Source organism: Sus scrofa, chromosome 7 (genome assembly GCF_000003025.6).
Source record: "Sus scrofa isolate TJ Tabasco breed Duroc chromosome 7, Sscrofa11.1, whole genome shotgun sequence".
In the NCBI taxonomy this organism is placed as follows: Eukaryota; Metazoa; Chordata; class Mammalia; order Artiodactyla; family Suidae; genus Sus; species Sus scrofa.
In genome coordinates this window covers 31,847,856-31,861,839 of record NC_010449.5, presented here as the reverse complement: position 1 = coordinate 31,861,839, position 13,984 = coordinate 31,847,856, and the positions used below count along the sequence as shown (strand labels likewise).

Here is a 13,984-nt window from a genome sequence, read left to right as displayed (position 1 = left end):
CTGATACCCAAGTGTAGAAACACCAGAGCCTATACTGTCATACCTTTTTTATTTGCTCCTTGCTCTTCTGCCTGTCCACATCAAAGACTCTGATCTGCTTCACCACAAAGTGTACTATTAAGGAGCTCTATAAATGTTTTGCACATTTTAGGAGCAATAGTAAGATCTATCAGAAACGTATACCAGGCCACAGCTGAAAGACATATAATTTTATACAATATTATGATATATAATGCTATGTTGTGCATTACATAAAAACAACCAAGAGAAAACAGAATAAACTTGAGAAACTCACTAAATTTGAAAAATAGGCTTTATTTTAACCAGTGGTATTGTATGACATCCTATATGGCATAACTGATTACAGCCAAGATCATGAATACAAATAAAATAGCATATTCCCTCATTCTCTCTTTTGCTTTCTGTTCAGAGAAATCAGGAGATGGAGCATTATGCTCGGAAACCAAGGAGCTCTGGCGCAGGCTCCAGCTGAGTCCGGACTCCTGGAGCATTCAGCCTCTTAGCATGGATACGGTCCCCTGTGCAAAGACCTTTATGAAAAAATATTCAGAGTGGTATTTCTGTAGGAAATCACACTAGCATTTACAGCAGAACATGGCTGATAAAATTCATCTTGCTGTGTGGACTGTGAAGATCTGAAGTGCATACAGAGGAGATGAGGCCTTTGCATTCACTTTCCTTTAACGAGGGGGCAAATGCCAGGTGAGGCGCGATGGCCACTGGCTGCCTCCTTCCTTCTCGCTCCAGTTGACTTGGGGGTTCTACCCTGTCCTTCTGGAGTTCATGTATCACTGCACTGTGACAGAAATGGAGACACCTTGGCCCAAACACAAGATTCTGTCACCTGGTCAACACTGGAAATGGCTCTGCACTTTCTTCTTTCACAAAAGGTTTAAATACATGGGCCCTTATGTAGCACAAGATGCCTGAAATTCAGAAAATTATGAAAACAACTCTTCTCCACCCCTGAGGATATTTCATCTTTATAAAGTTGAAAATACAAAATATTAAAATAATTTGCCCTCTCTCCCCATCAAAAGGAATCACATTCTCAAAGGATTCCTGCAATATACAAAATTCTGAAACAAAATTTATTTCTCCTCAAACCAAGACCAAGAAGTCAATGTTAAGCTGCCAAGAAGACCCTTTTTCCAAAGGAGGGTGGAAAAGACACCTCATTACTTTTTTAAAAAATAACCATATTTAGACAAAGACAGGAAAAGGAGTTTCTGGCCTCATGAGCTTTTATTTTTCACGTTGATTTTCAGAATTTCTTAGCATTGGTTAATGGGAGTGAAGAGAACAACCTGTTTTCCAAAGTCCGAGATATTCCTGGGACAAGCCCTGATCTTTCCTGGTTGACAGCTCCCTCAAAGTCATTTGTTGAAAACCAGATGGCAAGAATGAAAATGCTATACATCCACCTGTTCTGTTTCTTCATAGTTTTCACATCAAAAGCACCTGGAGTATCAATTGTGTTCAACACAAAATAGCACTGGGGGCTGAAGAGAGGATGACATCACCTGCCCACAGCATCAGCTGAGGTGACACGTGTTCTGAACTACCCACAAAGTCTTCACTGGCAAATTGCCTGGCACCAAGGCCTCCCAAAGAGAACAGGACAAGCAGCAGTGCATGCTCAATAGCAAGACGTGCAAAACACATCACTCTGCTAGGAATAAAGAGCACACGGGAAGTACACGGACAGCAAGAACCAGCTTCTGACTACCCAGAACGGTACTTAAGAAACCTCTGCACTGAAGGTGGGGAAAGCAGAGCATGGCAATGACACCTGGTGGGGAGGTGGGGAAGGAGAGGGAAGCACACACACGCATGCTCACACATGCACACACTGTGCCTCTGAAGGCTCCCTTGTTACTTCGGGTTCACAACTGGCCGTCTGACAATCTGACTACTTGCCTGGCTCAGAACTTCATCCATGGCACTCTTAACTACACGTTCTTCTCTCCTTTTAAGGCACAAACACATTTATAGTTTTAGGTACACCTGTTGAGTTCTGAGAATCATGCTAAGCAAGTTAGTCATAGATGAGCGCAGAGAAGCCAGCTAGTCCTTTTGGCTGACGTTTTGAAGGGACGGCTTCAGATGTGAAGCGAACAGACGGTGCGAGCCTTCTTCTGTGCCTCTGCGGGGTGTGGTCAAGCCAAACCCCTACCAACAAGGGTGGCCGCAGGAGAGGCCAAAATGGCAAAAGCATGACTGGGGGCTGGGATGTTTAACATTTTTTACTTTGCTTTTAAGAAGCCCTAACAAGATGGCAGCTCCTGCTGCCCAGCTGACTTTCACAAAGAACAAGCAGAGACTGCCACGGAGCAGGGGTCGCTCCACGTAAAGTCACTGTGATCATAGTTTGCTCATAATCTCTTACCCTCCCACAAAGTCAGACAGACAGACACACACACACACATGGGCACGCACACACCCCCCCTTCCACCACGGAGGAAATCTTTGCAACAAGAGGCACTTGAATGATATTCGGAGAGTTCCCATGAAAAGGCCTTCCCCTCACAGTGAAGTGGGATCAGCAGAACAGAAACCGGATTCTCAAGACTCCATCTCTTCTTGGTCGAGGGGTGGCGGCACAAAGCTGATGACTTCATCGTAGGTCAGGCCTAGAAATCAGGAAGGAAAAGGAGGACGTGAAAGTTCGGACTATTCATTTTGTTGGCAAGCACCCTAACTTCTAAGCTCAAGATCCTTCCTCCCTGTCCAGACTAGTGGTTCCATGGGCCACTTCAAATAACTGCCTCACCGTTTGTGTGTGATATCCTGATGGAACATGTGATTCCACAGAAGTTCAAGGATACATACAAGAGAAGCATCCTTTATTGCTTCTTTAATCATCCAGTGCCTCCTCTTTAAAACTCTCTGAAGATGCTTGAGAATAACGTAGTAATCCCATTTGCTGTAGCAACAGATAGTCCTGGCTTTTGAAATTTCACTGGAGTTTTCTGAATGTGTGTTTTATGGAGAGACTATGAAACTGAGCACAGGAGACCTGGGTTCTATTTCTGGCTGTGTCCCTAATTAGGTCTAAGGTAACAGTTAAGATGTTAACTTTCTTCACCCAAGTTCTATCAATTATAAAACTGTAAATGCACCCTATCCCCTACTTAGCTGGGAAAGATGGTATAAATGCAAAAATTCTGAGAACCTCAAAGTTCTATGCAGACGTGAGGGGCTGTGCACAAAATCAGACCAGACAGAAGCATCTCAAAGGTCCAGAGTGTCATCATCTACAACAGACAGTTTCCATCAGAGGAACATACTCATTCTGCATTAGAGACCTAACGACAAGGTTTAACAAGTTGGATTTAACCAGGAGTCCGCACCTCCACCCCCCACCCCCCTGCCCTCCCCCACTGACAGCTTTTGGTTTGTGGTTCACCTGGCAAAGATTTTTAAAGCTACGTGTTCATCATGCTCAGACTTACTTTTCCATTCATCTATAAGGAGGTCCCTGCTTTCAAAAGACTGATCGTAAGGATCAGCCACTGGTTCATCATCAGGATCATGGTACTGAGCAAAGTAGGCATGCGCAAGGGCTTGGGCTGCTGTAATTCTCTTATCTGAGTCCAAAACAAGCATCTTCTCCAGCAAGTCAACAGCTATCAGTGATGCAGATTGGAAGGAAAAAAGAGTTTTTAACACACTGCCAAAAATGTATGCTTTATTAAGCAAAACACAGTTTTGACCTTTTACACCAAAACAAAGAATTCTCCTTCAATTCTGGGATGTTACTCCTTTCCTCTTTTATTTTTTTTTTTTTTTTTTGGTCTTTTTAGGGACACACCTGCAACACATGGAAGTTCCCAGGCTAGGAGTTGAATGGGAACTGTAGCTGCCAGCCTAGGCCACAGCCACAGCAACGAGGGATCTGAGCTGGGTCTACAACCTACACCACAGCTCATGGCAACACTGGATCCTTAACCCACTGAGCAAGGCCAGGGATGGAACCTTGAACCTCGTGGATACTAGTTGGGTCCATTATCACTGAGCCACAACGAGAACTCCCCTTTCCTCTTTTATGTTTGTTTGTTTTTGTCTTTTTTGTCTTTTCTAGGGCTGCACCCACAGCACATAGAGATTCCCAGGCTAGGGGTCGAATCGGAGCTGTAGCCACTGGCCTACGCCAGAGCCATGGCAACTCGGGATCTGAGCCGCATCTGTGACTTATACCACAGCTCATCGCAATGCCCGATCCTTAACACACTGAGCAAGGTCAGGGATTGAACCCGTAACCTCATGGTTCCTAGTTGGATTCGTTAACCACGGAGCCATGACAAGAACTCCCCCTTTCCTCTTTTAAATATATGTGTGCACGTGCATGGATGGATGTTGTATTTTTTCTTTCTTTTCTTTTTTGGCTGCCCAGCAGCATGAGGAGTTCCTGGGCCAGGGATTGAATCTGAGCCAGAGTTGTGATCTATGCCACAGCTGCAGCAATGCTGGATCCCTAACCCACTGAGCGAGCCCAGGGATCACACCCATGTCCCCAGTCTGGCAGAGACACCATCAATCCCATTGCATCACAGTGGGAACTCCGGATTTTATATTTTTTAAGAATACATTACTAGGAGTTCCTGTTGTAGTACATTGGAAATGAATCCAACTAGGAGCCATGAGGTTGCGGGTTCGATCCCTGGCCTTGCTCAGTGGGTTAAGGATCCGGCGTTTCTGTGAGCTGTGTGTAGGTCGCAGATGTGGCTCAGATCCTGCGTTGCTGTGGCTATGGTGTAGGCCGGTGGCTACAGCTCCAATTGGACCCCTAGCATGGGTACCTCCATATGCTGAGTGTGTGCCCCTAAACAAAACAAAACAAAAAGAATACATTACTAAAGAAGAATTTAAAAAAACAACAGATTATGTATGAGCAAACGTTTGTGGAATGTCAGTGTTGAACTGCTCCCACTGCAGTCAAACTATCAGAATGACAGTCTGTAACTGAAGTAATCCACAAGAGGTGAGTGGGGCTAGTATCACACTTTTTTGTCCCCTTTCACTGTTTATTTACTAACCTAAGGCAAATGAATATACATCAAATGGACTGCCAAATAATGAACAAACTGAGGATTTTATGTGGGTGTGTGGGTGAGACGTGGTATTTGGATAAAAGAAAATTTTGTTTTTAAAATTTTCACTATGAAAAATTTCCGTATACAAAATAATAGGACAGCCAATACTCATATGCTCACACCCATATCCAACAATTATCCTTCTATATTTATCTATGTACACACATATTTTTTGCTGAACCATTTTAAAATAAAATTACAGACATGACATTCTACTTCTAAATATTTCAGCATACAGTTTCCTGTATAATCATAAAACTGTTATTATATCTGACAAATATATAATTCTCAAGTATCATCTAAAATCCAGTTCATGTTAAAGTTTCTCCAATTATCCCAAAGTTGTTTTTTATACCTAGTCTGTTCAAACGAGGGTCCAATTAAGGGCCACGGATCACATCTGACTGAGTTTCCTTAGTCCCTCTTAATTCTGGAACAATCCCTATTTTTCCCAGTTTTGACCTAAAAGACCCCACCCCATCTCACCTGTTTTCTTGTGCTATCATGTACTTACACCTTGTTTTTCTCTATCCCTTCTATTTCCTAAAAACCATGTTAGATCTAAAAATTTGCTAAGAATTGCTTACACGCTTTTGGCAAGAGTACTTCATAGGTGATGCTGTCTACTTGATGGCACATTAAGGTCATCCATCCCATTAAAAATTAAATTTGATCACTAAGTTAAGAGATTTCTTTTTTGCCCCAAGCAAATAAATTGTGTGTAGGCAGCACCATGTGAATATTTTTTTCTTTCACTCACGGCTTTTAGCATCCACTGATTTTCCTTCCTAGCAACTATTTCATAAGGGGTTATACAATGGTGAATTTTTTCTAATTCTGTTTTACAAATGAGGATGTTTTGAGTTTCAGAAAGGTGGCACTTGGGAGGATAAATACTGACATAACCACAGTTGTCACTTTGGTGGAACAAAGGCATATGAGGAAAGGGGCAGGGACGGGCTATAAAGGGGATGGACCATTTCCTGAAGAGGTCTACACTGTGTACACTGGAGGCTGTAAAAGACCCCTGTCCTGCAGCCTGAATTCCAGGGTAGTCTAAAGGAGAAGTGTAGGTTTCAGAGGAAAACAGAAGCAAAGTGAATATTTATGTGTCACGTTCATAGGTTTACACGTTTGAGCACTGGGAAAACTGCCTAGATATATATTCTTCTCACAAAAAAATAACTTTTATCAGGTGTTGTTTGGATCTTATGATGAGTCTTTGCCACCCAGGATGAAAAGTAACACATCATTATAACCAATACCTTGATAAGAAATAAGATCAAGGTTAAGAAAGATTCCTCTAAGATCTCGACAGATACAAATACACACCCTACATCAAAGGGCAATTTAAGTTCTGTTTCATGTTTTGAGAATAATGGTGAAACATGAAGTCAGTACAGACAGAAGAGAGTGGTCAGTGTTTACACTGTTGGTGCATTCCTGCTCGGTTAACACGCTGGGCACAATTAAGTTCCTGGTCAGTAACATGCTCTGCCTGCAAGAAGAGACTATGACATCACTATTTGGCAGTGAGCTGACAGGTCTGTTCAAATTTGAGAACTGCAGTGCTGAGCAAGGGGTGGCCCACAGCCTCCCTCAATTTGCTCACACCTGTACTGCTGAGTGGTATCCAGTTCTCTTGAATGCTTCAGTGTCACAATTCCAGAAGAGGGGACACACCTATAAGACTGGATGTGACCTAAACAAGCTTCGGGGACACACACATATCCCCTCTTCCCCAGAAAAATGAATTAAAAAATCTGAGTTGGCCATCAGGAAGTCAAGTGGTGAGCACTGCCATGTCTAACACATGAGCTGATGTGACGAAAAAAATTCGTAACAGAATGAAGCTACCAGGACACAGCATAATTTCCAACATCCTACCATATTTATGACTTAAAGGATCTCACAGATCTATGAACTAGATAACACAGTACAAATAAATCATACAAAGCCAGTATACAGAGCACACCAGGGCAGAGGCAAACCCAACCAACCCTGGTAGAATTCTGTACACCCCTAATGAGTCTGCGGATTTCTTCTTCTTTTTTGGCTGTGCCTGTGGCATATGGAAATTCCTGGGCCAGGGAGCGAACCTGAGCTGCTGCAGTGACAACACTGGATCCTTAACCTGCTGAGCCACCAGGCGCTCCCTGTGGATTTATTTATTCCTAGACACGAGAGTGCCCCAGCTGAGACCTGGCAGATTTGCCATCTCCAAGGTCAACATGGACACATCTCTAACTGCTGAACACTTCAAAGAGCACAAGCATCTCCGCCACTGTAGGAATTATCACAGTAACACTAAGCCACTCTCAAGCAATCACCATGGATGAAGTACTTAAAAAAGTAAAACCACTCAGCCTTCACTCCAACTTCTGAAGAGGCTGTCATGGCTGTCAGCTCTCAGAAGGATAAAACTAAGCCTGAGGCACAGCTGCTGGGACCTTTAAGCAGAGGGATGACCCAAACTAAGATTTATAAATAGTGCTAAGATACAATATTCAGAAAAGGATGAGGGTTGACTGTACTATTATCACAGCATTGCCCCACTCCCATCAGAGGGAGATCTTGGTCTGATTTTTGTGTGTCTGCCATTAAACAGCACTGTCTACTGGCTTCCGCTAGAGTCAGGAATTACGGCCTCAGCAATGTCACTCTGTGGGACCAAAAGAAGTACACATCAGCCCCCAGTTTTAAGGAATAAAGCAACTCCTCTTATCAGCCAAGGCAGTACACGTCCTGCAGCTGCCACTGTCCTGCCCCTTTGCCAAAGATCCTGGAAGTGATGGTGGCAGGAATGCTATGGAGACATTCCTTACAGTCTTGGGTGGCAAACTACCTCCACAAGGAAGAGAGACTGGTTAAGTCTCTGAAGGGCAAAAGGAGAAGAGGACAAGGGAAGCAGGACCTAAAGCACTGGGAAGCTGTGGGCAGAGCAGGGACTGCAGGGAGCTCCTGGGCGGGTCTGCCAAACACCCTTGTGTTTCTGTTGTTTATATCCTCAGTGTGGACACCATAAAATGATGACAGCAGTGAAGGAGCTGCAGGCTTTCCTCCATACCCTTTTCTGTCTGTGTCCCTCAACCTTTTCTCCTGACATTTTCATGACTTTCTCTTTTGTCACTGAACCAGCCTATTTCCCCATCAAATTCTGTGATCATATAAATACATAAGCATGGCGTGAGATTAAAAACAAAACAAAACCTGACAATACAAACATGGATAACAGATGGCATTATTTACCACCTACCAGGTTTAATTAATGGTACTATATGTGGTCAAAAGGAAACCCTCTTCTTCAAATCCCTAGTTTATGTCATAACCAATATCCATGAGATGAGGATGTAGTCAACTTACCCAAGGGATTGGCACCAATAAATACATTTGCAAAGTTCATCTTCGGCATCTGGGTCAAAGATTGAATGTAGTTTCTTGCCTGCAAAACAGAGGGTTTTCAAAATGGCTTTGTTCAGTATTGCTACCACTCTCAGAGTCCTGGTCCTGTCAAGTGTTAACTGACAAAGGCCACTGGCTTCGGTGTTGAGGAATGTGTCTGCTAATCATTAAAGACTTTCGGAGTTCCCCATTGTGGCTCAGTGGAAGCAAACCTGACTAATATCCAGGAAGATACAGGTTCGATCCCTAGCCTCACTCACTGGGTCAAGGATCTGGTGTTGCCATGAGCTGGGTGTAGGTTGTAGACTCGGCTTGGATCCTGCATTGCTGTGGCTCTGGCGTAGGCTGGCGGCTACAGCTCTGATTCGACCCCTAGCCTGGGAACCTCCATATGCCACGAGGGCGGCCCTAGAAAAGGCAAAAACAAACAAACAAACAAACAAAACTTCTCTGAATCTATCTCTCTAAAAATTCCTGGTTTTTTTTTTTCTCTTCCAGCCGCACTCATGGCCTATGGAAGTTCCCAGGCCAGGGATCAAATCTGAACTGTATTTGTGACCTACGCCACAGCTGCAGAAATGCTGGATCCTTAACCAACTGTGCCAGGCTGGGGACTGAACTGGCAACACCACAGAGACAAGCCAGATCATTAACCACTGCGCCACAATGGAACTCCTAAAATTCCTTTTTTAACACAGCTCAACAGTAAGGGTATGTATGTATATATATTTATGTACATACGTATACACACACACACACAAGGTTAGAAAAAGCTCTAGCTGCTAAAATAACTTCACCTTCTTTTAAAAATTTATATATAATTTAAATTGACACAGCTGATTCATAATATTAGTTTCAGGTATAACAGTGATTCATTATTTGTACAGATTATATTCCATTTAGAGTTATTTTTAAAATATTGGCTACATTTCCTGCGCTGTATAAACTATCCTTGTAGTTTATACATGGTAGCTTGTAGCTCTTATTAGCTTCACCTCCTTAGTCACTGCATGCAGAGGGAGCAGGGGAAGCCCACTTTGAAAATCAGCTGAGAATCTTTCTGATTTGAAAAGAAAGCTTTAGGAGTTGAGTATCAACATGCCTGTAATCCCTTCCTACTTGAGGGTGCAGACAAGAGACGTAAGTGGTAAGAGAGACCCGTCTCATTCACAGAACAGCCTTCCCTCTAACAAGATAAATAAAGACTACTTGCATATAGCTGAAGTAGAAAGAAAGCTGCTAAGAAGGGCCTCTGCGTTGCCAACATGATCCCCCGTATGATTAAGGGCACTGTAGAAAGAAGTGCTCAATCATCTCTGATGATAAAACTAGAGTAAAGATTAAGTAGCTAAGCACTGTTTTTTCTTTTTTTTCTTTTTTTTTTTTTTTTGTTGTTTGTCTTTTTGCCATTTCTAGGGCTGCTCCTGAGGCATATGGAGGTTCCCAGGCAAGGGGTCTACACCAGAGGCCACAGCAATACGGGATCTGAGCCGCGTCTGCAACCTATACCACAGCTCACGGCAACGCCAGATCTTTAACCCACTGAGCAAGGTCAGGGATTGAACCTGCAACCTCATGGTTCCTAGCTGGATTCATTAACCACTGAGCCACAAAGGGAATTCCAGCACCGTTTGTTTTTTTTTGTTTGTTTGTTTTTTTAAAAGCACTTAACCCTAACTGTTCATATTTATTTTATATTATTTGTATATTTTCTTTTAAATATAGTACTTATTAGCATTAGATATTTTGTTTATCTATTTACTTTTGGCTGTGCCATTGACATGCATAAGTTACTGGGTCAGGGATTGAACCTGCACCACAGGAGCAACCCGAGCTGCTGCAGTGACCTCGCTGGATCCTTAACACAGTGTACCACAAGGGAACTCCAAGATTTTTTGTTTCCTGTTTTTGTTTTTAATAATGAACTCTTCTTTTGGTCATTAAAAAAACGAATGAACAGGAAAGCATACTAATGACCTTCAGTTAATACACCTCCAGCTGAAAACCTTAGATGGCAGCGTACCCTAACTGCAGGCACAGAACCTTAGGAAAACACAAACCTCCTGAGCACTAAATTCACAAAACCCCAATATAAAAGTAACATCATTTTCCATGTACCAGCCTACAAATTATATTCATAAGGACTGGATGACATTTTATCCCAAATGTCAATATCGGGCAATAGAATACAGGCAGTTACTGCCTTAGTAGCCCTCAAGGCACATGCAAGCATTCGGTGACATTAAAACTGTGCTGGTTATCCAGTGGCAATAAAGTGAGAAAGTGGCCTTCTCAATGAGATATCCTCGGATAGTCTATTTGCTCTCACCTCATGGCTTGGCATCCTGTTAATGAGATAAGCTGGGGGAGTTCCCGTCAGACGCATAATCTGCTGAAGCTGGTTAATATCTTAGATGCCGAGTCAAGGGCATTGTTAAACATCCAGTGTGAAAAATAATTTTCAACTCAAGTTTTTAAAAAGGCCAAAAAGCCGCCCCCCAAAGATAAAACCTACTCCCACCCATTCCACCCACCCCAGGCCAGCGCCTGAGGCTGCGTGTTAAAGCATGCTTCCATGAATGGCATGAGGGTTAGTGGGCATAGAGCCAGTGATGGGCCATGTGGAAAAGAGAAACTTCCTTTGGTTTTAGCGTCATCTTTGACATTCAGTATTTAGGCTCCCTGGAAAGAGACTGCCCCTCGATCCAGGATGCCAGCCAGAGAACTGTTTTTAAGTCCCAATGGCCAAAACCTGTTTGCTTGTAGGTTAAATGGAGATGACTTTGAGATAGATGGAGAATATTCTGACTTGACTTTGGACAAAATAAAATGTCCGAGATATACATTTAAGGTAGAGGTTAAATTTTTGTGTCACAGGTTCTGGTGATTCTCCAAAACACCACCCCTTCTAATCTAAGACCAGGGTGGCTGTGTGGGGTGATAAGCAACACCAAGTTTCAAAGACATTAGTAGTGATACATGTAAAATACATGCCACAAACACACAATGGTCAGTGAAGGGGAGATGGGAATAAAGTTAGAAGCTAAGGCAAAGTTACAAGCTGCTGACAGTATTACAGCACGCCATGTGATTTCCTCACAAGTCTCTTTAACAGGTGAACAGACTGACTTCACTCACGAACAGTGGGAAGGAAGCTGGTCAACACTATGCAAACATCCGACATAGGTAGAACTATGAGGTTTTCCAAAAGTACAAGCCCATAGGTAAGCTGTAATCTAAACTTCCCTCTTTCAGCTGTCCCATCGATTTTTTTTTTTTGCTTTTTTTAGGGCCACACCCTCAGCATATGGAGGCTCCCAGGCTAGGGGTCGAATCGGAGCTACAGCTGCCAGACACCAGAGCCCCAGAAAAGCCAGATCCAAGCCGAGTCTGTGACCTACACCACAGCTCATGGCAACACCGGATCCTTAACCCAGGGATCAAAACCAGGGATCAAACTTGCATCCTCATGGATCCTAGTTGGGTCTGTTAACTGCTGAGCCACCTAGGGAACTCCAAGCTGTCTCATCAATCTTAACATTACAAGAATGCTTAGTTTACCACATGTTCCTAAAGCAGGGTGATGGGATTTTTAAAATCCTCAACACAATTCAATAAAAACCTTTTCATATTCCCTAACATCCCTTCTTTGTGGCTTCCCTCAATAATCTTTCCACTTTAGCTCATCCTCTGAACTAAATTCCCTAGTGGTTAGATTGCTACAAACACATGTTTAAAGCTGGCTATTAGCGAGGAGCTGGGGCTGTGTGTTCCACCCTGCATTTAATGCTCCCTGGCCTGAAGAAGGGGCCGGCATTCTCACAACCAAGTTTAAATTTACCTCTAAATAAATTACATAACAAACAGTATCTCAGGTGCCAAAAGAAAGAACAAAAGGAGGTCCCTGAGTAGTAGTAGAATACCAGCTGGGTTTAAAATGTTAAAATCCTACCACTTCTCTCCTTTCCCATAAACAATAACTTGGCCTGTACATTTTCTGGTTTTGTCTCCTTGAGTTAAATAGGTTTTATATTCCTCCCTTTTTGTTGGGAGGTTAGGAAGACTATATTTCCAAAGAAAAATGTGAGAGTGAGCCAGTGAAAGGGCTTTTGCTTTTTTCATATGACTTTTTTTGTCCTTTCACTGATGACTATAGGTACCAGGTCACCGACCAGAACAACCCTCTCTCCTTAGCCATCCACCATGACCCATTTATCCCCCTTCTCAAGACACATGCTAACTTGTTCTCAGTCAGCCATCTATCACTGCACTCTCTTACTCAGGATGTCCTATCATTTAGGGACTGAATTTCTATCAACCAATAAGTAATGGCATCACTTCTTCATTACTTTTCAGGAATAGCAAAAATAGCTATTGCTTTTCTCTGTTTATTACATTCCTTCACTAATATATAGATATATATTATATATATATATTTTTTTGCTCTTTTCTAGGGCCACACCTGCGGCATATGGAGATTCCCAGGCTAGGGGTCTAATCGGAGCTGTAGCCACCAGCCTACGCCAGAGCCACAGCAACGTGGGATCTGAGCCATGTCTGCAACTTATACCACAGCTCACAGCAACACCTGATCCTTAACCCACTGAGCAAGGCCAGGGATCGAACCCGCAACCTCATGGTTCCTAGCTAGATTTGTTAACCACTGAGTGACGGGAATTCCTAATACTTTTTTTTTTAAATTATGAAAATCTATAAACAATTTTACTCACCGGGCTTTGTTATTTATACATCGTGTGTTCCACACATCATGTGCTTCTATTTTTTTCTTTTTTTTTTTTAGCCTTTTCTGGGGCCGCTCCCGCGGTACATGGAGGTTCCCAGGTCTAATCGGAGCTGTAGCTGCTGGCCTTCACCACAGCCACAGCAATGTGGGATTCGAGCTGAGTCTGCGACCTACACCACAGCTCACAGCAACACCGGATCCTTAACCCACTGAGCAAGGTCAGGGATTGAACCCACAACCTCACGGTTCCTAGTCAGATCTGTTAACCACTGAGCCACGACGGGAACTCCACATCATGTGCTTCTAAGATAAACTGCTACCTCGGCAATATCACTAATATCAAATTAATCTTGTCTACCCTTTGCAATGCTTAAGTTACTTTTATGCACTTGCCATAACTATGTAGGAGAAAATTTTTTTTCTTATTCCTATACTCAATATGATAATTATTTAAGTTCCCTATTCTGATACTCAATTTTATTACGCCCAATTCTATACTAAAGTTGTTGAAAAGTAGGATGTGTGGTATTTCACACAAAATAAAGACATTACATTATTAGGCCAGGCACTTAGTGTTGTTTTCCTTTAAAAAAAAAAAGGATTAATGATGGCTATAAGCTATCATTTTACCCACACTTTTTCTTTTAGATATTCCTGTGACTAACAGCACATACCTACAGGGCATATTGTTGAGGGTGGGTGACAAGACTGAGCAAGAGCT

At 42.8% G+C, this 13,984-nt stretch overlaps 1 protein-coding gene across 4 annotated transcripts in view; it reads right to left on the bottom strand.

Annotated features, from left to right (window-relative positions):
• Positions 296 to 13,984, bottom strand: part of MAPK14 (mitogen-activated protein kinase 14) — a 70,147-nt gene continuing 56,458 nt past the window's right edge. Inside the window, exons 10-13 of one of the 4 annotated variants that reach the window (XR_001297832.2) lie at positions 8,481 to 8,559; positions 3,477 to 3,650; positions 3,197 to 3,278; positions 296 to 2,654 (exon numbers count right to left, since the gene is read on the bottom strand). Coding sequence is in view for 3 of the 4 variants with exons in the window: in XM_003356615.4 (XP_003356663.1) it covers positions 2,587 to 2,654; positions 3,477 to 3,650; positions 8,481 to 8,559; positions 10,849 to 10,928 (401 nt within the window). In the remaining variant the exon portion in view is untranslated. Of the gene's footprint in view, positions 2,655 to 3,196; positions 3,279 to 3,476; positions 3,651 to 8,480; positions 8,560 to 10,848; positions 10,929 to 13,984 lie in introns of those variants that run through there. The other 3 variants (XM_003356615.4, XM_001929490.6, XM_013977842.2) reach the window with 3 other exon arrangements.